Source organism: Bos indicus x Bos taurus, chromosome X, assembly GCF_003369695.1.
Source record: "Bos indicus x Bos taurus breed Angus x Brahman F1 hybrid chromosome X, Bos_hybrid_MaternalHap_v2.0, whole genome shotgun sequence".
In the NCBI taxonomy this organism is placed as follows: Eukaryota; Metazoa; Chordata; class Mammalia; order Artiodactyla; family Bovidae; genus Bos; species Bos indicus x Bos taurus.
In genome coordinates, this window is record NC_040105.1 from 18,179,097 (window position 1) to 18,205,880 (window position 26,784).

Consider the following 26,784-nt stretch of genomic DNA (forward strand, 5'->3'; position numbering starts at 1 on the left):
CCCTTATATATTTTTGTGTCTCTAACAAGTTAGCAGAGTTCTTGGCACCAAACAGACCTTCATTAAATACTTCATTAATGAATGACTAGATATAGTCAGAGTACAGACTCAGCTGCTCTAACAAAAAGACCCCAAATGCAAAGGCTCAAACAAGAGAAGTGCCTATTTTTCTCTCACAGAGCATTTCACAGGTACAAGGCTAGGTTAGAGTGAAGAAGTGTCGCTAGGTCCTTAGGTCATTAAGGATCCAAGTTTCTTCTTTCTTGTTATTCTATATCCATTCTATAGTTTTGTTGTGGCCAAAACTGGCTAATCATCACACTCTGCATTCCAGCCCATAGAAGGGGGGGTTCAAAAAGGGGTCAACCAACCTACAAGAAAGTCTACCAGTCCCATACATAGTTACTATCTCACAGTTTCTACGGGCCAGGAATCCAGGCCGCCCAACATGTGAGCTTGGAAGCAGACCCTTCTCCAGTCAAGGTTCAAATGAGACTTCAGCCCTAGCAAACTCCCTGACTGTAGTCCATGAGAGACCCTGAACAAAAGGACGCAGTTAAGCCATGCCCATATTCCTGGCCCACAGGAACTGTGAGTTAAAAAATGTATGTTGGCTTAAGCTACTAAGTTTAGGGTAATTTGTTACATATAAAATTACTGTTGCTGCTGCTAAGTCACTTCAGTCGTGTCCAACTCTGTGCAACCCCATAGACGGCAGCCCACCAGGCTCCCCCGTCCCTGGGATTCTCCAGGCAAGAACACTGGAGTGGGATGCCATTTCCTTCTCCAATGCATGAAAGTGAAAAGTGAAAGTGAAGTTGCTCAGTCGTGTCCAACTCTTAGCAACCCCACGGACTGCAGCCTACCAGGCTCCTCTGTCCTTGGGATTTTCCAGGCAAGAGTACTGGGGTGGGGTGCCATTGCCTTCTCCGAAAATAACTACTACAACATCTCAACTTTCACTATTTAACAGTAACTGACAAAAACATGTAATTGTACATTATAGGCAAATACAATTTAAAAGGATAAGGTTAAGAAATATTTGATAGTCTTCTGGATTTAATATCATTAAATAAATATTAAATATTAGGCTTTCATCTTATACCCGATTCCTGTAATGGGGAATGATCTCAACAACTTAACCCACATTGCTGGTAGTTTCTTAGTCCTGCACTTTTTCAACCTATCTATCTCTAGAATGCAATCTTCTTTCAGATGTAAATGTCACTAATGCTGGGAGTACTCAGAGGGAAAGTATGAGCCATGTATGTAGAATATCACAATGGAAAATGATTTGATTTTATACTACAGAGAATAAAAAATTTGAAGGTTTTCCTTCCAAAGGAATTGTTGTGCAAGAAAAACAAGGTGGCTGATGGCAGAAAAATCAATATTAATACTTGTTTTTATATTTGCTTACATGCTAATAAAGATATACTATAGACCAATGAAGTAAAATCATCCAAATAATCTGGGAGGTGCAGAAATCTAGACCAAATCTGAAGGCAGCCTCAGGCACTAGGCTCTACATGTTAGCCAAGACTTAATTCATGCGTTCCTTTAATTAACAAGCACTGATGGAACATCTGGGTACTGGATGGCGGATATATGGATGTAAAACCAGGAATAATAATAAATAATGTAAAACAGTAATAATAATTGTCTTATATACAGAACAAAATGATGATAATAACTAAGCTGCTAGCGATGGTTATCTTGTAAGAGGAGACTATTTATTTATTTGTTTCTTTAATATTTACAGAGTGCCTATTATGTACCAGGCATTGGTCTAGGTGCTGGGATTCAGGACTGAATTAAAAAAGCAAGATGAGGAAACGGTGAACAATGATTTTCAACATTAAACATCTCTAAAAAGCATGACCATTTATTTATTTCACCAATAAATCTATGGTTAGGTTCTTTTTTTTTAAAGCAAGATTTAAGTTACTAACGAAAAACTTTCAACAATATAAAGTCTGTCTTTATAATCTGTCTTAAAATCAGGCTTGTCAAACAGCTTTTAAAAATATCACTGGCATATTCAAGAATGTATTTTGGTAAAGTTAATGTGAAAGCATCAATAAGTTTCCAATGCTGTAAAATCATTACTTTGCCCAGTTTAAAAATAAGAATGTTTAAGTTTTATGATATCTGATTTATCTATATCCCTATGATACAATATTTTACTTACAGTTTGTGGATTAATCTCTTCCTCTCCCATAGGTTCATCCATAATTTGCTGTCCATTCTGTGAAAAGCATAGCAAGTAGAAAGTTACCAAAACAGATTTCACATCAGTTCGAGTCAAACGAAGGCAGACAAAAAAAATCATATAGGAATATTTTCACTCCTAAAGGGTTCTAATGAAATAAAGAACCACCATTTAAGTATGCAGTTGCCAATTTGCAACAGGTTGTGCTTCAAAAGTTAATGTATAAATTGATGTTTAAAATTATAAAAATATTTTTCCATGGAAATGATGTAATAACTGATGGTTACCTTTCCAGGTAATCCCTGGCAAGCCCTTGAGTTTATTTTAATAGTTAAATGCATTACAATGGTCTTATTTAAACCTCACCAAACATCATTTACAATAGTTTCTATGGCAAAACACATTCTGAATTCCAACTCCATTGATAAACAATCAGGACAAATGATTAATTATTGGGGGGAAAATTAAGCTAAATCTCTACATCAATAGAGATTCCAGATGGATTAAACATTTAAGTGTCAAAAAGTAAAATTATATAAGCATTAGAAGAAAACACAGGTGAGTACTACTTATAAGGTAAGAAAGGTAGAAATCATAAAGGAAAAAAATGACATTTGAATCCATAAAAGTTTAAAATGTCTCTGTCAGACATAAAAAAGATAAAGACAAATTGATTACAAAAAAAAAAAAATAAAAGCAACATATGACAAAGGGTTGGTATCCTCAATACATAAAGAACTTCGTTTTACAAACCTGTAAGAAAAAACACTGAACTTCAACAGAAATGAGCAATAAGGGAAAAAACAGTTCAGCCTTAGTACTAATCAAAGAAATGTATTTAACTGAAAGATACTTTTGACTTTCAAATTGGTAATGATTTACAGAAAAAAATAACACCCAGTGCTAATACAGGTATGGGGATAAGAACACTCTGGATATACTGCTGTAGCAAGTGTAAAGCAGCACAACCTTTCAAGAAGGCAATCTAAGCCTGTATTTAAAAAACAAAAAAGACACATAAAACTTTGAAATGTCTCATCATTTCAACTTTTAAAAAAAATAGACACGTGTGCAAAGATATACATATAAGAATGCTCACCATAACTTTTTCCAAAAAGAACTCCAAATTGGAAACCTAAATTCCTAACAATAGAGAACTAGTTAAATATATTATGGTACATCCATATAATGGAATACTATGCAGTCACTAAAAATGATGATAAAGATGTAAATTTATTGACATGGAAAGACACTCACATGTAATAAGTGAAAAAGCAGTTTACAAAACAGTATGGATTGTAATGATCCCATTGTAAATAAATATATACATGTTTTAATGTATATATTTGTATGGGAAAAACTCTGGAAGGATATACACCAAAATGTTAACAGTGACTATCTCTGAGTGGTAGAATTTTAGACAATTTAAATTGTCTTGCTTATTTGGATTTTCTAATGTGTCTACAATGTCTACAATGAATATGTATTATTTGCGTAATTAAAAACAAAAGCAAAAGTCAGGTATACATAATGTCTTCTCTAACTCCCTCACTGGAAAAAGGAGTAATGCCCCTGGCCACTTGTTAATTCAACAAAGTACAAGGATCTAAGCTAACCATCTTTAGAGAATTATCAACTAGGAAATAAAAGGTAGGCATCCACTACCCCATATCCCACAAGAGACATCTGGTCTGAATTTGAACTCCTCTCTGTACTCTCCCTATCTCTATTTATTCATCCATCCATTCATCCATCCGTTTCATTTCATTCATGCTAGGTTCTAGGCACCAAACTGGAGATGAAAACTTAATGAAACATACCCTCATCCTAAAGATCCATCCTACAGCATCTCATAGGTTTACTGACCCATAAAAAGGGCAACTTCCATTTTCAAACACTCATAGAGTATGTGACAGGGTTAGGAAATGCCCACACAAGATTACAAAGCACAGAAATGGTGCCAAAATACAGAAAAGGAGGAAGCAGGTATAAAATCTTTATTTTCTGAAGACACTTTCAGAGGCTATGTATTGTCCACTCCTACAGTAAGGACTCAAATAACACCAGGATACATCTTTCTCTTATAAGCCACAACCATTTATTCAACTGAACACTGATCATTTTTATCCAAATATCCCAGAAAAACCTTTAAGGAGCTCTTAAGAACACTGGTTTTGGAGTCAGACACCTAGATTCAAAGTCCTGCTCTTACACTGATTATGAAGCCTTGGACAAGTTATTTAAACTATCTAAGCTCTTTCTTCATATGGAAAGTGGAGATTAAAAAGTCTTATCTTCAGAGAGCTTTGAAGACTAAATAAGATAATGATGTAAGACCTGTCAGTAAACAATCAAAGTTAGCTATTTTAATTATTGTCAAAATTCAATCACTCCCTCTGCAGCCCACCAATTTGCTACTTCTCCAGCATTTACTGTCTCAGTGAATGGTATCATCATTAATCTAGGAGCCCAAAGTAGATTTTCTCACTAATTGTACATAGTGCTCTCCTCCTATTAACACAGATCTACTCAATGGCTCCCCATTATTTGGCTTTTAGAACCCTTGGTTTAACTTGAGCTACATTTATACTTTCCATGGGAATATAATTTGAGAATCATCTGTTCCTTGCAATTTTCAGTGCAAAGAATCACAGCTTGTAACTTACTTTTATGTATAGGAGAAACAGCACTAAAATCTGAATTGGTAGACCAGGGGTAGAGTCCTAGATCTGACACTTAAAAAGCTTTATGATTTGGGCCAATTCAGAGAGTCTCCTGATCCATTACTTTATATCTGTTCAAAATGGGGGTACCTGCCCTGTCTACTCAAAGGGTTGTCGTTAAGCTCGAAAATGAGATAACTCATAAGAAAATACATTATAAACTGTAAGAAGCTGTACCAACACAAATTACTATTATTAAGGTAAGGTAGGTTCAAGAGGATAAAATAATACTGCATAAAGTCATTTTGATCTTAGTTTTCTGTTCCAAATACACAAACATACTCATATTACTATATGCTTAAATTCTTTCTATCCCCTTCTCACCTATGAACAGTATCAGGACAAGAAAGTACTATACCTCACTGGGCAGCTTACTATACTATTTCAGGAAAAGCACTGACTGCTAGATAATGCTCTTCTTCATATAGTAACTTTCCTCAAATGCAAATTCTTTTTAAGAGGATTACTAATACACGATGACTAACTTGTCTGTACTCTATCTACAAAGTCATGGAAGTAAATCTACAGCTGTGACCATAAACTCAAAGAACACCTCAAGTCTGTTCTTTTCTAGATAATTCAAGTTCCTTCAAACACTCCATTTAGAAGATCAGACCACTTTCTTTTCTGAGCATGCAACCAATTCATCTTAAATGGTGGTATAGAGAATTGTGCGCAATTAACCGTAACCTTGATATAACCAATGCAGAGTAAAGGGCATATCAACTCCCTTGTTCTACATAATACACTTATATTAATGCAGTTCACAAATGCATTATTTTTGGAATGTCCACAACACATTGCTGAGTCATACTATTTCTTTCTTGTTTTCTGTTGGTTAAATTCTTGTTTTCTTCACTTACACTGCAACTAAGCCCTCTATCCTCTATCTTGTACTTGTTACTTAGTCTTAGAGTCTTAAATTTTTTTATTCATCTTTTTCCAGTTCTGATTCATTGCTACAACCTCTGTAGATTAGATTCCAACTCTGTCAATCAGCTTCTTCACTATTTTCAGCTTTATGTAATCCATAAATTGTACAATGCATTCTCTTTTCTGAATTTTCCACCTGGTTGATACATACAATATACTAACAAAGCGGTCTAAGAAAAAAGTTAAGTAAAATATAATCTAAAGGTATTTTATGTTCTACATTTTTTCAAACTACTAATGTTTCAGCTTTTTTTTATATAATTATTTTTAATTGGAGAATAAAAACATCTACTTCCTTTCTGAGTTTATGAAAGATTTAGAACTTTGAACAATTTAATTTTTAAAGCAGGGAAATATAAAAGCTAATTTTATCCTACATACCAGTGTAGCGTTACCAAAATCAACCCCAAAAGGCAACTTTACTTCAATAAACCTTTTGTATCACTTCAGCCAAACAAGGATTCAAATGCTAACTATTTAGAAATGAGGATAATTACCTCTGTGGCTAAGAATTTTCCCTTCTGAAAAAGGACTCTTGACTTCGCTAGAGATTAGGTTACATGGACCACTAATGTGACTCACTATTGTAATACTTATAGTTTCAAAAGTTCAAGAAATAATACCAATTAAACAAGAAAATTTCTCTAATTTTAAGAAACAAATAGAAAAAAACATGTGCTCTGAGTCTGGCTAGTAGCAGGTTTAAACCCCAGTCCTGTCACTTACTGCTGTAGTTAACTAGCTAAGTTACTTAACATTTTGAGCCTCAGTTTTTTCATTTGTAAGATACATATAATATCTACTTCACAGGGCTGTTGTAATTAAAAGGACTCACCAAGGGACAGTAGATGCTCAGTAAATGCTACTTCCTGTCCCCTCTTTGCCTTCAATTGACTGTGTAATATTTCTATTTCTACAGTTAGCTTCCAAAAGTCATAATGCAATGAAGAAGTACAGGAGAGTATTGAGATACCTGTTTCACCACTTACACAGCCAATTTCCTGCCAAGCAGGGTGGAAGAGATCATTCATATGTGTGATATATTTTTATACAATGTGGCTAAAGAATGAGTACGAGTGAAAAAGAATAGTTTAAATGCGAGGCAAACGTATTTATCCTCTCTCATCCCACCATAATGCCTTCCAGCCAAAAAATCACAGAGCTTGGCAGACTGTACATATGCAAATATTATGTGAAATACTGGAAAAGGTTAGGAAATGCTAATCATGCTTTACTCTGGTAGTCTGAATGTGTAAAAGTCAAAAATTAGAATAATATACAATATGGGTCTCACCAGAACAAATCAGACAAAGGAGACTGTTAGCCTCAGTTCAAATCAGTAATTCTGAACCAAGGTTTCAGGACTTCTAGAATATTGCAAAGTATTTTAAGGAAAATTTTAAAAATGTTAAAATCAAGAATATTTCTCTAATTAAAATTTTTTTAATTTTAAGCAACCCTATTAAACAGATTGTTTTGCTGTAATGGTGTGTTACTACCATGCACATTTCTAGGCTGCTTGGTAGTTTGCTATCACTAAATATAAAATAAGTTTTAAAAAATACACTGAGTCTAGCAGAAGACCATCTTGCACAAATACACTAGGACTACAAAAATGATTTGTGACTCATAAATGCTACCTTGAACTTAGCAGGACATATCATCTCGTGACATCCTACCACCTAGAAATGAAATATACATATGAACATTGGGAGAAAAGAATTCCTCATAGAGAACAGCCTAAAACAACAGGAAGGGAGGAGGAAAAGAACGGGGCCAGAGCCTTAGTGTACTGATCTGGAGATCCAGGTTGTAGATATAAACAAGAACCATGCCTTTTTTTTTTTAACCATCCTCAAGTTTCCACAAGTATATCTGCCTTCCAAACTCCCTGATATCAGCAGCGGTTTTCCTGCCCAAAACATATGGCAGAGGATTTCCATGAAGGTGCTGATGATGAAGCATGAGAAACCTCTCTAAAACTTCAGTTAAGATAGCATCAAATTGTTCAGAATCCAAAGAATCTTCTATGCAATCACATTGAAACAATAAGAAACAAGCATTTTATATTCTTAATAAGGAATGTATATAATCCTTACCAATGTGACAGGATTAAGAATCAGCTCCTCATTTATCCTAAGGAAATATCAGAGATGTGCATAAAGACTATGTACAGTGATATTCATCATACTCATTATACTGAAAAATAGAAAACAATCTAAATGACCAACAGGGGACTGGTTAAATACAGCATAACACATCTATTCATATGTAGTAATACTATGCAATGGTTAAAATAAGGGCCTCAAATAAAAATTAATGATGCAAAAATATGACTGCAATATATTAAGTTAAAAAGGATACAAAACTAAATCGTATGATCCCAATTTTGCACACCCCCCTCCCAACATGTGTGCATGTAACTGGAAAACATATAAAATCTTATCAGTAGTTACCTGGGTCATAGGATTTTCTTCTTTGTACTGTATTTTCAAAATTATATGCATTTATTATATATTATTTTATAAAGAGAAAAAACAATCAATGTAATTAGAAAAATCCATTTATTTCTAGCTAAGGTGCCATTACATGGGCTTTGCTATTCCTCTAGCAACTAAAGGTCTGCTAGTACTCAAGACTATTCTATTTTCTAGACTAGGGTAGGAATGACCACTGGTTATATTTACATTATTAAGTTTTAGAAGAATCTTTCAGAAGCTTTTTTTTCCCTCTCTGATGGTTTCCTGTGGTTGTGGCCTCAGAAAATAAGTCTTTAGGCCTGAATCCATCTCATTTTTTTTGGAGTGTACCCCTAAGGGGAATTCTGCTTATGAAACAAGAGTATGTTGAGATAAGAATAAAGAAATGAAAACATGGTAGCCAAAATTAAATCTGCATTATGAATAGCAAGTATCAGAACTGACACTGCAGAAAACAGAATCCATGCCACGGAGGACAAACTTGAGTAAATGAAAAAAAAAAGGAGAGAAAAGATTAAAAAACTATGGAGGACAGACGTAGAAATAATCTATGAATAACAGATGCTCCTAAAGAAAATCCAGCAGTTTAATCAATCAAAAGTATAAGAAAACTTTCCAGTTCTGAAAAAAAAATACCTGAGACTGGAGACTGAGAAGGTTCAACAGAGATCATCAACACCAAGACATGTCCTGGCAAATGTTTTTAAATGTCAAGGATAAAGATATAATCCTACAAGCATACAAGCAGAAAAAAATAGGTTATTTTCAAAGGAACTAAAATCATATTGACCTCAGATTTCTCCTCTGCAACAATAAAATGCCAGAAGACAATGAAGTAATGACTTACACAGAGTTAAAAGGGAAAAGTTAGGATCTAAGAATTTTATACCTTGTCCCAGTTCTTCACATCCAAAAGTTACAGGAAATTATTCTTAGTTCTGCAAAGTCTTATAAAATTTCACCACCTTAGTAGTACCTTTTTTCATGAACTGTTCAAAGGTATGTCTTAGACCATTGAAAGAGAATCAAAATAAGAATTCAAAAATACTGAGGTAGGAAAGAATTGGTAAAGTATATTGACACCAACTTAGTATCTAGAAATAACTGAATAAAATAATAACCCCAATAAAGGAGAAAGGGTCACTAATGAAGAATAAATAACTGATACAAGTATATAAACAATATAAAACTTTAGCAAGTTTTGATAAAATAAAGTGGACTGAAAATAAGAGGTAGTGGAAGAAAGGAAAAACTAAGATTCTAAATTCTGTCTTTCCTAAAAAGACATTTAAAAACCACTGCTTTTAGTAACTAGCTAATAAACTTTGGAATGCTTTGAAAAACCATGAAACAACTGAGAATTATAATTATTTATTGCAGTCCAAATCAGTGGAGAATATAATAACTGGCAAAGACTGTGACTAGTACCTTACATAGGCATCCCATTCAACCCTAAGCACATGAGGTAGGTATAATTACCCCTATTTTACAGATGAGGAAACCAAGGTTCAGCAAAGTTAATTAGTGAATGGCAGAAGCAAGACTCAAACCCAAGTCTTTCCAGCTCTGTAATTCTTCAAGTTTTCATAACCTCCTCAAACAAAAGAATCCATAAAGCAGCATAAAGAAACCAAGCCACAATAATAAAAAAGTTAAAATAAGATGACGGAAATAATTCCTATTTTACACCTATTTACACTAAGAACTGTAAAGTATCTACTTAAAACTGAGTATCTTAAAGGATATTTGACGCTATTACAGAATTATTGATGTTTTTATGAGTGATGATGGTATGTTAATTAGATGTTTAAAAAATTCTTTATCTTTTAAGAAATACACATGTAAATATTTATGTCTGAAATGATATATCAGCTTCAAAATAATCCACTAGAGCCAGGGAGGGGAAGAGAGAGAGTAGTGTGTGTGTGATGCGGAGTACAGATGAAACAAGAGTGGCCATGAGTTGATAATCTTTGAGGCTGGGCTATCGAAATATGATGGTTCACTATTCTATTCTCTCTACTCTGGTATGTGTTCAAAATGCTTGATAATAAAAATTTAATGGTCTTTAGTGCATTTTTATAAAGCTTAAAAAATTCACATAATTATTTACTGCTTTAAAGGGAAACCCAAACAAAAACAGATAAGCATAAAAAAGCACAAAGAAAAACAAGAAAGCAAGTGTTTGCAATAATAAGGCCAAAAATAAAGTGTGAAGCAAAAACCTTAAACTGATTAAAAAGGTGATTTGATCTGGACTGAAAATATAATTAGTACTTAATGCATATAGTAATAATAATTGCTATCATTTACTGAGCAATTATCACATACTAGGCAAGTCCATCTTTGATGCTTCTAACAACTCTGTGAGGCATTATCACTAATTTACAAATGGGAAGTTAAGACGGGTATGTCAATCTTTGAAAGCACTGACACACATGTATCCTCAGCCCCTAACAAAATGCCTGGCTGGCATACAGTAGGTGCTCAATAAATATTCGTTGAATAAGTAAAAAAGTCTAATATCCTGCCTACGGCAAATAAGCAAAGCCTAAATTCAAACCTAAATCTGATTCTAAAACCCCTACTCAATCACGTTTAAATCTTTTCCTAATGATATTTCATAGTAAGAGTAAAGATATTCTATTTTTTTCTTTTATTTCCTTTTGTGCATATTTCTCTTTTTCAGATTTTCTACAATTAGCCTGTGTTTTTTTCAAACAAGTCATTAAAAATAATATAATGCAAAACAGTACTGAAAAGTTAATCACTAACCTAATCACAAAACACAAATACTGACATGAAATAAACGGAAACAAGTAGAAGGGGAAATTTTAGCACACTAACATAAACTAGCATAATGAATAGAAAAGGATGAAGCATTTGATGTAACTTACATTAGAATAGGTAGATACTGAATTTTATACTGTGAAAAGAATATGGGTTCAACTGTCTATAAAGTTATAAAGATGAACTATGTTCCAGGCCATGAAGTAAATGCAAAATTCTTAAAAGCAGGAATTATATCAGTATTTTCTGATTATGATAAAAAAATACTGAATAAGGAAATAAATTACTCATTCAGAAATTTATATTATTCTAAGTAACTACTGGCTCAAGGAAATAATAATAGCTATTATCTCTGCAATTATTTTGTTCAAAGTACAGTGTTAGCTGTGTTACATATATTCTCTCACTTAATCCCAATTAATCATTAATAAACCACAAGTCATGTTATTATATAGAGAAGAAAAAAGTTGAGAATAACCTGTCCAAGGTCATAGAGGTATTCAGTTTGCAGATAAGACAACTGAACCCACATCTGAATCCAAAGCTCACACTACACAGAAATGCCCTATTACTGTTCAAGTATAGGCAACTACCTGTGCTCATTTTTCTCTATAAAATTTTGTAATAAAAAGTGGAGAAGACTAGAATTCTTCCTCAACACATGTTCTGAAAATGTCTGTTTATATTTCAAACTGCATAATCTCCTAAAAAAGATTCCTTTGAAAACATTCATATTCTCGAGGGCAATTAAAAAGGAAGAAACCATAAAATCAGATAAAGTAGGGAATATAAGGTAAACATGATTTGCTACTAAATTTATTCCTAAAAAGTCACTATTTTCTGGTATTTATCTGCAATCCATAAGAGTTTCATGGAATCTTGGCCAGTGTGCAGTTTGTCTGCCACTAGGTGTAGGCTTCCCTCATAGATCAGATGGTAAAGAAGCTGCCTGCAGTGCAGGAGACCCTGGTTTGATCCCTGGGTCAGGAAGATCCCCTGGAGAAGGAAACGGCAATCTACTCCAGTATTCTTGCCTAAAGAATCCGCACAGACAGAGGTGCCTGGTGGCATGGGGTCACAAAGAGTCGGACACGACTAAGCCACTAAGCACAGAACTGTAGTCAAGCCCTTAAGCCTCTCTGATTTGTGGTTTCTTCATGCATAAAATATATGGATATCTAAGAGCTCTTCCAGCTTGAAAATATTATAATCCTATGACTTTAAGGATTAAAAGTATTTAAAATTTTGTGGGCTTTTTTACACCTCAGGACATTACTAATTCTGTTTTTAAAGCTGTTCTGCACATTATTTCTAACTCTGGTTTCTTCTTTCTTTTCTGCATCCAAAATACAGTTTTATCTGTATCCTTTAGGGGTGCTTTGTATTCCAGTGTAAACAAGGATAACGTCAAAGAATGGAATGTACAAATGCTGTCATTTGAAAGAGTGCTGTGCTTTGTCACTCAGTTGTGTCCGACTCTTTGTGACCCCATGGACTGTAGCCCACCAGGCTCCTCTGTTCATGGGGATTCTCCAGGCAAGAATACTGGAGTGTGTAGCCTATCCCTCCTCCAGGGGATCTTCCCGACCCAGGAATCAAAACAGGGTCTCCTGCATTGCAAGCGGATTCTTTACAAGCTGAGCTACCAGGGAAGCACTGAGCTACCAGGGAAGCCCCACTTGAAAGAGAAGTACTAATAAAAATAAAATAAATGAAACATTGTTTTTCTGTGCAGATTAAGCAACCTAAAACAGTTTTATAATTTCCACAATCCAATCTTACTATTCTCATTTTACTAGTAAAGTGTCAACTTATTTTTTAATCTCCTCTGTGTACTCCCAATGCGACTTTTGCCTTCCTAACACCTTGAATCCCACCTCTTGGTACTTCATGGAGTTGACAGTATTTCATAAACATGTATGATTATCAGAATCACCTAAGACTCCTGTTAATAATATACTCATTACCTGGCCTTACCCCAAACCAAAACTGAATCAGAAGTTCTAGAAGCCCCATGGCTCGGTATTTCATTTTTTAAACAGGCACCTGAGATGACTCCTGTGATTAGGTAAGTCTGGGAAATCACAGTGTAGACAAAAGATCATGGGCTTTGGAGCCTGACATATCCAGTTTCAGAACCTGGCTCTGCCCTTTATTATAGGTGTAACTTTGGGCAAGCTACTTAACATGAGTCTCAGTTTTCTAAACTACAAGATTTGAATACTAGCTATGCTGGAGGTTGTAATCAAGTTTAGTGTGCTTAGCCATTCTGGCTGCTCAGTGAATGTTAACCTCTCTCTCCTCCTGCTTATCTTGCCAAAGGGGGTGACAAATGCAAATACTTAAGAATATTCTGATGAGCTCCTTACCCTAATGGGTCCACTTCCATTTCTAGGGCTAAAAATCTGAGTAGTAGATAATTTGCTAATGCATTACTTGGTTTGGCTAATTTAGGTCTTAGGGAAAAGTCTAATAATTTCTTCTGGTTTCTGGAGGCTTATTAATGAAGCCCTCCTATCTAAAAAAGATACACCATTATGCTGAGCTTCAAAGCCCAAGCTTTATTTGCTATAATAAACAGCAAAATTTACTATAAATTAGCAAAATTACCAATTACTGTTTCCTCATCGGTAAAACAAGTGGTGCTTAAATGTTTGCTGAACTGAACCCAAAATGTTAATGATAACATAATTGTTAATTAAAATAATTAAACTTACACACAGTCTTACAAACACCCTTACGAACAAAAAGACAGCAATAATAGCTTGCAAAAGAAACAAGATGTAGGACTTTCTCAAATACACAATAAAAAAGAACTTAACACCCAAGCAATATCAACTGTACCTTAACACGAAGTGTATTAGACAAGTTTAGAACTGAAATTACTTAGGAAAAAACAATCTAAACTACTCACTCATTAACTATGCATGCATATATGTACACAGATACATATATTTAAAATTATCATACGTCTACACACAACCTGGCATGGCAGCAAGGTTTACATATGAAAAATGAGAAATATAGTTTATAATTACAGCTAGATAATGAATCCTAGCTGTATATATATTAAGCATGTGTTAGTCAGTCGTGTCAACTCTTTGTGACCCCATGGACTGTAGCCCACCAGGCTCCTCTGTCCATGTATTAAGCATAAACACTATTAATAAGAGTATTCGACTAAAATTGTTATATTAACTGTCCAGATAAGCTACAAACTGAAAGAAACCTAAACAAATCAGAAAAAAAATAATAAAACTCTGGGAATATTCATTCAAGACAGAGAAAAAGTTACCCTCAATTTTTAAAAAAATAAACAAGAAAATAACAAACACCAAATCCTGTTGAAAGTAATTTAAAGAATCATAGCTTTTCTCTCAACTTATTCTTTAGTGCAACTATTTTCTTTCATTTAGTTCTGGTCCTTTGCTTATTTCCATATACTTAATATTTTTACTGCTATTTTGAATTAAATCTTTTCCCATTATCATTTCTAACAAAACTATTCATCAACTTAAAAATATATACTCTGTTTAATACCACCTTATTAGACTATCATTGGTTTTAACAAACCTTTTTAGTGGTTTCCTTAGATTACCTAAGTAGATGATTATATCACCTATGAATAGTTTTGTTTTATCCTTCTTTGAATATTCTTTGATTTTGTCTAACTTCATTAGCAAACTCTTCTAGAATGTAAAATAGAGGTGAAAACAGTAGGCATACTTTTAATGAGATTGCCCCTAACATGTCTCTATCAAGCATGATGCTGGTTACTGGTTTTAGACTATTTTTTAATAACATTAATGACACACTCTTTTATTTCTATTTCACTGTTTTAAATGGATAATAGATAGTGAATTTTGTCTAATGCTTTCTCAACTTTTCCCCTAACTTTTTAATTAGAAATGATTATATATTCACAGGAAGTTGCAAAAACAATACAGAGGTCCCATATACCCTTAACCCAATGGTTACATCTTACACAACTTCCTGTCAAAGACCAGGAAATTTATACTGGTACAATGCCCAGACCTTACTCAGATATCACTGGTTTTACAGGTTCTCACGTGTGTGTCTGTGCACTCATGTTACACATTTTATCACATGTATAGATTCTTGTATCTACCACCAGAGTAAAGATACCAGTTCTTTACCACCAGGATCCTGTGTGTTGCCCTTTTATAACCATTCACCTCTCCCTCACCCTTCTTCCTAACCCTGGCAACCACTAATCTAGTCTCCATTTCTACAATTTTGTCATTTCAAGAATTTTATATAAATAGAATCATATGGTATGTACCTTTTCCCCACTCAGCATGAATTCCCTTGAGTGTGTATCAATAATTCATTCCTTTTAGTTTAGTAGTATTCCAGTATACCACAGTGGGAACATACCACAGCTTGTTTAACCATCCACCCATTGAAGGACATTTGCCAACTTTCAGATATCACAAATCAAGCTGCTGTGAACATGTATGTACAGACTTCTGTGTGGACAAGCATTTTCAGTTCTCTGGGACATATGTCCAGGAATGCGACTGCTGGGTTGTATAGTAAGTGTATGTTTAGTTTTTGAAGAGATGGCCAAAGTTTTCCAGAAAGGCTGTATCATTTTACTGCCCCATCAACAACATGAGATAGCCAGTCTGTCCACATCCTCACCAACACTAAGTAGTGTTAGTATTTTTCATTTTGGCTATTTGTTAGGGAAATTAAATAAATAGTCTTGATTAGGCTTCAGAGACAAAGCAGAGTAGGCCTCTGACCTTACTTCTAACCTGCCTGGACACTGCCCATATGGTGAGCTGACTGTGAATAATTGCCTGCTGTGAGTGCAAGACTTGCAGCACCATATATAAGATGGGGGAGGAATCTTGAGATTATTGTGCCCCTGGAGGGGGCCTGGGCAACCAAGCCCCAGGCTTAGCAACATTCAATTTTTACATGACAAAACCAACAGCTTTAACATAAAACCAGAGCTGCAATTTCGTCACACATTGATGATGAAATCAGTTTGCATCCTGGGATTATAAATGGGAATCCTGAATCCTGAACTGCAATCTTTGGTCTCACCCATGGACCAGACGCCCTGCCTGGGACCCTTTCCCAATTGGGACTCCAGATGTGCTGACATGGGACTTCCCAGCATTGTTTAAGTCTGGATATTGGTCAAAACCCAATTTGGTGATGTATTCTCTGCTCTTGCTATTTCTCTTTTAATATTAGTTTATTGAAAGTTAAGCTAGATAATTCTCTACTATTTGTATTATTTATTTGTATATAATGAGTGGCTTGTTTTGTTAACAAATCCTTTGAACCTGAGACCAAAGTGAAAACTTTCAGCAAAACAGTATTCTAAAAGGCATGTAGATATCCCTCACTGTGGTTTTAATTTTCATTTCTCTGATAGCTAACCATGTTGACATGTTTTCATATGCTTATTTGTTTTCCATATATCCTCTTTGATGAAATGTCTGGACATTTCTAATTGGACTATTTTCCTTTGTTATTGTTAGATTTTGAAAGTTCTTGTATATATTCTAGATACAAGTCCTGTCTCAGAAATACGTGTACAAATACTTTTTCACACCATCTGTAACCTGTCTTTTCATCTCTGTAACAGGATCTTCTTCATAGAGCAAACATTATAAATTTTGATGAAGTCCAATTTATTTTCTTTTATAGGTTGTGCTTTTGGAATCTGGTCTGTGAACCCTTCCCTCAGCCCACGGTCCTGAAGATTTTCTCATATCTAAATTCTAAATGTTTTATAGTTTTATAGTTAAATCCATGATATACTTTTGATTAGTTTTTGTATAAAGATTAAGGTTTAGGTTGATGAATTTTTTCATCTTGCATGTCACTTGCTAATAGAGACTATTTTTTAATTTCTTCCTTTCCAATCTGTTTGTCTTTAATCATGTGTTTTGCACATTTTAAATATGTTTCTTCAACTGTTTAACACAGTGGACTACATCAACTGATTTTTGAATACTGAATCAGTCTTACATCCTTGGAATACAACCCACTTGGGTCATGGTGTATAGTTCTTTTTATATTACTAATATTTTGTTGAGGATTCTGTGTCTATATTTCTAAGGGTACTGATGTGTAGTTTTCTTTTCTGTACTGTCTTTATGTTTTGGTATCAGGGTAACACTGGCCTCAAAAGATGACTTGTGATGTTTCCCCATCTATTTTCTGGAAGAAAATATGTAGAATTCATGTTATTCTTGATGTTCCAGATCGTTCTTTTATCACTTCCTTTCTGCTTGAAGAACTACCTGCAGTCATTCTTTCACAGTCTTACTACAGACACATTCTCACAGCTTCCCTTCATCTGAGACTGCTTTGGTCGCACTTTCATGATAGAAGGATATTTTCACTAAGTATAGAATTTGGAGTTGCCAGTTCTTTTCTTTCAGTACTTAAAATACAGTGTGCCATTTCTATCTGGCTTCCATCATTGTTCCCCTGTAAGTAACAGTTCATTTCCAACTGCTTTAAGATTCTTTGTCATTTAGTTTGATTTTTTAAAAAATTTAATTGTAAAATACATGTAACATAAAATTTAACATCTTAACTATTTTTTAGTGTACAGTTCAGTATGTTAAGCATATCCACATTGTTGTGCAACCAATCTTGAGAATTTTTTCATCTTGCAAAATTTAAACTCTATAGCCATTAAATAATTTCACATTTCCAAAGGTTTGATTTTGATGTGTCTAGGTGTGGATTACTTAGGTTTACCTTATGTGGGGTTCAATCAGCTTCTTGAATCTGTAGGTTTGCATCTTTTGCCAAATTGGGGAAATTTCAGGCATTATTTCTTCAAGTCCACCTTTTTTCTCTAGCTCTAAGATTGTGGTGATATGAATATTAAATCTCCTGTTAATGTTCCCCAGACCCCTGAGATACTCATTTAATTTATGGTTTATTTTTACTCTGATATTCAGATTGAGCAATTTCTACCACTCTATCTTCAGTTTTATTGATTCTTTTCCAGTCATCTCCATTCTTTTTTGTTTGGGTGTGCCACATGTGAGATCTTAGTTCCCTGACCAGGGATCAAACCTATGCCCCTTGCAGTGGAAGCCCAGATTCTTAACCACTGGACTGCCAGGGAAGTCCCTCTGTTCCTCTGTTGAGCCCATGCAGTAAGTTTATTTTGGTTATTGTACTTTTTGGTTCCAAAATGTCAATTTTCTGCTTTATTTCTTTTCTGAGACTAATTCATTTGTTTCAAATTTTTATACTGGCTGTTTTAAAATCCTTGTTAGACAACCAACATCTAAAGCATCTGACTATTGGTATCTGGTGCCTTTTTTTCTCATTCATGGTATGATTTTCCTAGTTCTTAAGCAAACTTCAACTGCAATAATGGACATTTTGGAGAATTTAAGACTCTAGATCCTATTTACTCTTTTTTAGCAGGCAGTCTACCAGCTGAGGTGTAGTGTGAGGGCAGGGTGAGTGTGTATGTTCAGCTTCCTGCTGGGCTCCGCCAACACCACCCTGGCAAAAGTAGAGCAATGACTCACACTGCCTTTTTGCAGATGGGTGGGATGGAAGTTCAGCTTCACTCTTGTTCCTAGTGAAAGTGGGGCACCAACCCGCACCACCCCATTGCCACAGAGTAGGGGTGTAAGCTCAGCTCCCTGACAGATCCCACTGACAGTAGGGAGAGGGGAAGTGGAGGGTTGACTCACACTGCTTCATTCCTGCAAGACAGAGAGGAAAGTTCAGCTCCCTTAAAGACCCAGCTGACAACAGGAGAGGGGAGAGGGGGGAGTGGAGTGCCAATCAGCCCTGTCATCCAACACTGTTTTGCCTTGTAGCTGCCAGATGGGGGTGGCACCTGGGCCTTACTGCATCAGGGGAGGGGGAAGCAGTGTTGACTAGGCCACCTCCAACCATCTTGCTCTACCTTGTTGATGCTGGGTGAGGGTGAAGGCTCAACACTTCACTAACACAGGGCAGTGGGGAGGTTTAGCCAGGACTAGCCTCGCCTCACACCACCTTGTTATGTCTCACTTCTTTCAGGTTGGGGTGGAGGCTCAGTGGTTGCTGGACCCACAGACACTACTCTAGTGAGAACACCACCTCCTTCTGTATGGAGTGGGACAGGGGTAGCGGTGAGAGAATATTAGGTCCCTGCACAACCTGCCAAAACCACCCAGCAGGGGGAATCAAAGTGCTGTCTGCTTTTGCTAGGCAGGAAGGGAAGATGAGGTCCCTCAGCTGCCCAGCCAACACCATGGGGTGGAGGAATCCAAGTACTGCCACTTGCTGCTTAGGAAGTAGGGTGGGGTTTTTCTGTTGGTGTTTGGCTATAGTAGGGTGGGTGTTGCCAAAAAGGTTTACTGTTGTTAGCCTACCCTTCCCCCCCACAGTCTGGTTAAAGAGAATTGGCTTTTCTTGGAGTCCATTTTGTCTGTGCCTGTTGTTGGTTCCAGGTTTGAGGCTTTTACAACACCCTCCAGGATATATGGGAGGTGATAAGAACACCCAGAAAACTTACTATCTGTGTCATTCCTTTAGTCTCAAAGTCTGCAGGCAGTCTGCCTTCTTATTTCCACATTTCAGAGTGTTTCTGTGCTTGTTTGTTAGGTGTTTTAGTTGTAAAGGAAGACCTAAGGGGAAAAAAAAAAAAAGACTCCTCCATCTTGGCATAAACAGAAGTCTCTTCCAAATGACTACTTTTTATGTTGAAATAACATGTGTGTGTGTGTGTATACATGTTAAAAGAAACTTTATTGGGTGTCTGGGGTAATAACATTTATTTTCTAAGTTTCCACATTATGGTTAAAAATGCACTATGGAAAACTGCTACAACATCATAAATCATAATTTCCCCCTAAAGATCCAATTATGTTTATATTGTTCCTAGCAAACTTAGCTCGCTTCATGTTATTCAACTGTCTGTCCACCTCAATAATTTCACATTGTAATATTCCAAAGGAAAGAACTCTATTCATTATCACCTAGAAATATGCTACACAAACTCAGAACAGCCAGGGGGGAAAGATCACTTTAAAACTCATTTTGAGCTCTTCTTTTTAATAATCTAAAGCAAATTTTATTTTTAACTTGCCAGTGACACCTCTAAGTAACTCCCCTTACTGCTACCAACATCCATTTTGATAGCTATTCTTCTTGAATTATACGAAGAGCCAACAGGAACTTGAAGGAAAGAAGGCAAACAGGGGTTTTGCTTTGCATTTTTACTTCTTTAAATGAAACATCTGTATATCTCACATTAAGAGATGGACTCTTGAAAATTCGTTTATTTATATTTAATTTCAGAGATTGTAGACTTTTTGTTTTGATTGGTCTTCGATTTATTGCTATAGTCTTGCTTTAAGTAAGAAACTATAGTATAACAAGACTGAAGGCTGAAGGGACTGTAAGGAAAAATATCACCTCAATTTTTGCTTTCTTTCTATAATTTTTTAAAATTAATCTTTTACTCCTAGATGTGTTTCTTTAGAAACTCTGCTCTAGCTGGGAGGTGGGCCCAGGTGATGAGGTAGCCTAAGATATTTCCACAGAATGTAGGTCTCTATTCACTCAGTTGGAAAGCTATTTAGAAAAAGCTTTTTATCACATCTAAAAATGAAGCAAATCTTTTAAAAGTACAAACTGAAACTAAGTTTTCTGAGAACAATGTATATAGCATGACATAGGTAAGCATCTTCTATATTAACATTAGAGTAAAACTCCATTTAAGTTCCCTAATCAGCAACAAAACATGCGCAAGAATTATGGATACAAGCAGACAATGAACACATGAAAAATCCTTCACATCCTCAATTCATTAGAGAAATGTAAATCAAAACCACAATGAGATACCACTTTCACACAAACAGGGTAGTTATAATGAAAAAACAATAACAAGTGTTGGTGAGGATGTGGAGAAACTGAAACTCTCATACACTGCTGATGGGAATGTAAAACGGTACAAGTTCAGTTCAGTCTACTCCCTCAGTTGTGTCTGATTCTTTGTGACCCCATGGACTGCAGCATGCCAGGCCTCCCTGTCTATCACCAACTCCCAGAGTTTACTCAAACTCATGTCCATTGAGTCGGTGATGCCATTCAACTCATCCTCTGTCGTCCCCTTCTCCTCCCACCTTCAATATTTCCCAGAATCAGGGTCTTTTCAAATGAGTCAGTTCTTCTAATCAGATGGCCAAAATATTGGAGTTTCAGCTTCAGCATCAGTCCTTTCAATGGTACAAACCAGTTGGAAAACAATTTGCCAGTTTTTCAAAAAATTAAATACAGACTTACCATATGACACAGCAATTCCACTCCTAGGCATATACCCAAGAGAACTGAAAACATATTCACATAAAAACTTGTAGACAAATGTTCACAGCATTTATAATAGCCCAAAGTGGAAACAATTCAAATGCCCATCAACAGATAAATGGTTAAACAAAATTGCTATAACCATGCAACAGAATATTACTCAGCCATAAAAGTGAAGCACTGATACATATGCTACAGCACTGATGAACCCTGAAAACATTGTTAAATGAATGATGCCAGACACAAAGGCCACATATCATATAATTCCATTAATATGAAATGTCCATAAGAGACTAATCTACAGAGACAGAAATTAGATTATTAGTCACCAGGGGCTGGGGGAAGGAGTGAATAGGGAGTAACTGGCTAACAAGTATGGGATTTTGGGGGTGATGAAAAAGTTATGAAATCAGATAGTGATGATGGTTGCACAACTTTTTGAATATACTAAAGACTACTGAATTACATACTTCATAAGAGTGAAATGTTGTGGCATATAAATCATATCTCAATTTTTAAAAAAGATTAACTGGGGCTCTTTAACCTAACAGTTAAAAAAACCCAAAGGGTGAAAAAAAAGCCACCAATGATTGTGTAACGTTTCTTTAAATTTCCTTTTCTTTCACTGTAGCAAGATAATTGGCAACTTTTTCAGGCTCAGTCAGACCCTGTTTTCTGGCACTCTGAGGGAAAGTTAAATAGATTTTTTTCTGAAAAGAAGATGCAAATATAAAGAGGTAATGATTTAATAAGCTGCAATTAAAAAACAGCAGTTATTCAAGCACACACCTAGGGGCTTCTGTATGGAGAGGGGTTAAGTTACATCTGGGCAAACCTCCTTTTTCAAGTACAGTAGTTTTTGTTTCAAATTCTCACTTGTAAGACAGCTTAAAAATTGTAAAAATTTCCCATACAATGTCAAAAATGCTGTTTCTCAAGCCAGCTCACAGGTTATTTTATCCAAGCTCTATTTGAAGAGTAATATCCATTTTGCTTTTCTAAGTCTACCTATACATTCCCATAAAAACATGTGCTCAGTACAAACCATATGGACCCTTTCTCCCTTAGGAGGAGATGTCATTTTGACTCAGTCACTCACCTATATGCTGTTCTCAACCAAAGCCGGGCAGTCTAGCGGAAAATCAATGGAATTTTCAATCTGTGAGACTTGGTGTTTGAACTCTGCCTCCTCCACTTAATAGCTGTGCAATCATGAGCAAGTTACTTAACCTCTCTAGGCTTCAGTTTCCTCATCTGTAAGTTGAGGTTAATTACATCTATCTCATTCAAGTTGATACACACAAAGCGTCTAGTCAAAGAAAACAGAGAGAGTTGTTAGTCGCTCAGTCACGTCCGACTCTTTGCGACCCTGTGGATGATAGCCCACCAGGCTCCTCCATCCATGGGATTTTCCAGGCAAGAACACTGGAGTAGGTTGCCATTTCCTCCTCCAGGGGATCTTCCTGACCCAAGGACCAAACCCAGGTCTCTTGCATTGTAGGCAGACTCTTTACCATGTGAGCCACCAGGGAAACCCCAGTCAAAGAAAAGGCATTCAGTAAATGTTAATTTCTAAGACGTATCAATCTACTTTCCCAGTATTTATTAGTACAGTATAGTGAACAAAAGGCACCATTTCGGATTGCCAAATTTCCCCAATGCTTCGATGTTACCACTTGAATGAGAATGTCACTGTAAAATTAGTAGAGTTGTATAAATTGCAGAATGGTTATTTGAGGTACATGTACCACTTATCGAAATCTTCAGGGTAGAAGACAGACAAGACAAAGCTGATTAAACATAATTTGAAAAAGCATATTCAATATACTTTTCATTTAGAAAAAGCATTAAGCCTATTAAGTTTAAAATACAAGCAATAGAAGGTAGGGTTGAAAAACACTGGTGTAGAAAAAAGGATTCAACTTGTATTCTATATCTAGAATTGTACTGTTGTATGTGGTAGCCAATAGCCACAGGTTACTATTAAAATTTTAATTAAAGTTAATTTAAAAAATTCAGTTCCTCATACTAGCCACATTTCAAGTGCTCAATAGCCACATGTGGCTAGTGGCGACCAAACAGTGCCTGTCTAGAAGTTGTTTAAGTGAATCTCTATCATTTTATATTGTTTTCAGATACACTCCTCTGCTCCTAAATGTGAAGAAGCAAAATAAGATCCTGCATAACTGAGGTTTTTAGTACAGATTCTACAAGATTTCTGGAGTGACGATATCTCCACAAACACTGCACTTGAGATGTACTTCAATCTCTTAATGTCAAAATGAACTTTTGTTTCAGGTTATCATTTGACATCTGCTTCTAACTCATATCAAATGACTAAACCAAGTTTCCTATAACAAGTTTTGTGGCCCAAAGGATTAGAGGTAAGCTCACAGAAATCTAGATGACCAGGTCAGAAATGAAGATGAGATCATCATCACATGTAAGATTATAAAAATCAATTCACACGGTGGATAAAACATAATTAGTTTTTAAGGTATGTAAGAGACCATGGATAGAATATTAGTTAAGACAGGCAAATCTGACTTAAGTTATGCTACTGCTATAATTCTATTTATACTAATAGAGGAAAAGAATAATAGGAAGCATAAAAATGCTTTTGGATTTACACATAAATGTATGGTTATGTAATATTCAGGGAACTAGCACTGTTTCATGGGGAACACACACACACACACACACACACACACACACACACACACACACACAAATACCCTCCAAAAGACAATGTGGAGAGCTGACTCCAGGTGGGACAGCAGGCTAGCTTTCAGTCTTGCAGCCGGCTGATCTTTAGTTCATTCACATTTCTTTCTAGCTGACACCTTCAGGAGAAGAAGGTAAAGATTCAGAGTAGGTAATGCCAGTAATTGAGTTATTCCGCTATGGTAGGTTGAAACAAAATCAACTTGTTAGTAGGTAATATGTCCATCAAACATCCCTGATTCCAGAGGTATGTGTACATGATGGTCAGAGATCAGAAAAAGGCTAAGAAAGTTATTTTACATTATTTGTGAAAGTTTTAGTCACTCAGTTGTGTCCAACTCTTTGCAATCTCATGGACTGTAGCCCTCCAGGCTCCTCTGTCCATGGAATTCTCCAGGCAAGAATACTGGAGTGGGTTGCCATTCCCTTCTCCAGGGCATCTTCCCAACCCAGGGATCAAATCTGGGTCTCCTGCATTGCAGGCTGATTCTTTACCATCTGAGTCACCAGGGAAGCCCTTACATTATTTAGTAAGCTGTAAGTGTAAATTTTTTAAAAGATGAAGTAACAATATTCCCAAGTTAAAAACAGCTGCATCAAAATATTATTAATCCTAGCTATTTTCTAATAACTGTAAGTTTGAAGCAATTAATTAAAAAAGAATGGGACAGGTAGACAGACTGACAGCAGCATTAAGTAGCAAGTGATAAATTTTTTAAAAACTCTGAATATTAAAAATAAGTTACACAGCAAGTCAATAAGAGGGCCATTTAGTAGGGGTAATTAGCTTGATATTAAGATAGAATATGACCACTAATTGTAGAACATTGGCTTTTAAAAGTTTAAATTATTTAAAACTTTAATTTAAATTATTGTATTTAAATTTTAGTCCACTATTAAGATGGAAAATTGTTACACAAATTAATTTAGAAAGACTTCAAAATGAAACAAAAACTTTTGACAGTTACAGAAAAAAAAGCTTTGATACAGTCAATTAAACATAACAGCCTGTTTCCAGGCAATACTGGATCCTATTACTACAGTTATCAGACTTTCCAAAATTGTGTTCTGCAAAGCACTTATGTCCTTTGAGACTTCAATAGATGGTTCACGAAAAAAGGGTGCTGACATCAAGTCTCAAATGCTTTGAGATATTTCCTTTTTGCAGATTCATCATGTACATCATCATCTTAAATTTCTAAGATGTTGGACAGTAAAGACATTGGTCACATCTCATTTAACTCCACAACCCTCAAATTTACTTGATTATGTCATGATGCTGTGTGTGTGTGTGTGTGTGTGTGTGTGTGTGTGTTGGAGGGAGAAGATGGTTGTTGGGACACAGACACATTTTGCAAATTTTCAGAGACTTCTCAGTTGAAAATACCATATGCACTATTGAAAGTTGCTTATGTACCAGTATCACATAACAGAATAAAGTCCAAAGGATTGTATTTCTAGACAGGAAAACCCAGCTACTCATGGCATAATCAAATAACCAAAACAAACATGGTTATAGTAATGGGGAGGGAGGTGTGCAGTATTAATTTCTGTCCCTAAAAAAGGAAACTAACAGAAGTGACCCTAAAATATAAAAAGACGCACACATTTTGCTTTGTTACTTTTTAGAGTTAAAGTTCTACCTATTGATACTACGTATTAAGTTTATTTCTTCACAGACACACCTCCTTCAAGAGGCTGACATATACAGTATATCATATTTCATCAATTACTAGATACCATCATGTGTTAAGATACACTATTATTTTATATATCACTAAGGGAAAAAAACTACTAACTAAACGACATGCCATGTATTGTGAGAGGGCTTCCAATTTAAGCATTACTGAAATATGAACATACTTTCTTTTCTTCCTTCCACACATACTCCTCAAAATGTTCTTTATCTGTTTCCCCCTTTAAAGACACTATCGAAGAGGGGAACAATACAAAAAAGGGTAAGATTCAAGAGATTTCTGTTCACCTTACCCTTATAATTATATTCCGATATTACAAAGGTTCTTTTAAAACAGGTCAACCAAATAAACCATTTTTAATTGTTCTGTTTGATTCTGGAAAAATTACCCCAGGAAAAAAATACAGAATTTACTAAAATAGTTCTGTTTGAGAGATGATTCATTATAACTATTAAACACTTAAACCATGTACTGAACCAAATGCTTTACATATATTATCACATTAATATTGTGATAATACATATATTATCACAATAATTAATTAAATTATCATTTAATTCCCATCACAACCCAATAAAGTAGGTATTATTTTTATGCCTATTTTACAGATTAGAATGTTAAAGCATAGAGATTTTAAATAACTTGCATAAGATTACAAAGATATTAAGTGGTAGAGGCAGGGCTCAAACCCAGATCTTCATGGCTCCAAAGTCTGTTCTTTAACACTTTGCCATACATTCAAATTATCCCACAAAGTGGAATAAGTAAAACTGAAATATTTAATTGCTAGTAACTAACTTATTTGCTTGAAATAGCCAAATGCACTGAATGATAGTTATGTTTTATATGGATACATTTATACTGTTTTATATAACATATATATTTGTGTTTGTTTTGTTAACTGACAC

At 35.3% G+C, this 26,784-nt stretch overlaps 1 protein-coding gene across 5 annotated transcripts in view; it reads right to left on the reverse strand.

Annotated features, from left to right (window-relative positions):
* RPS6KA3 (ribosomal protein S6 kinase A3) overlaps positions 1-26,784 on the reverse strand; it is a 111,561-nt gene that overhangs the window by 79,897 nt on the left and 4,880 nt on the right. Inside the window, exons 1-4 of one of the 5 annotated variants that reach the window (XM_027535115.1) lie at positions 22,555-22,752; positions 8,985-9,078; positions 7,968-8,004; positions 2,192-2,248 (exon numbers count right to left, since the gene is read on the reverse strand). In XM_027535115.1, coding sequence (XP_027390916.1) covers positions 2,192-2,233 — 42 coding nt within the window. In that variant the 5' untranslated portion in view covers positions 2,234-2,248; positions 7,968-8,004; positions 8,985-9,078; positions 22,555-22,752. Of the gene's footprint in view, positions 1-2,191; positions 2,249-3,311; positions 3,331-7,967; positions 8,068-8,984; positions 9,079-22,554; positions 22,753-26,784 lie in introns of those variants that run through there. The other 4 variants (XM_027535112.1, XM_027535114.1, XM_027535111.1 and 1 more) reach the window with 4 other exon arrangements.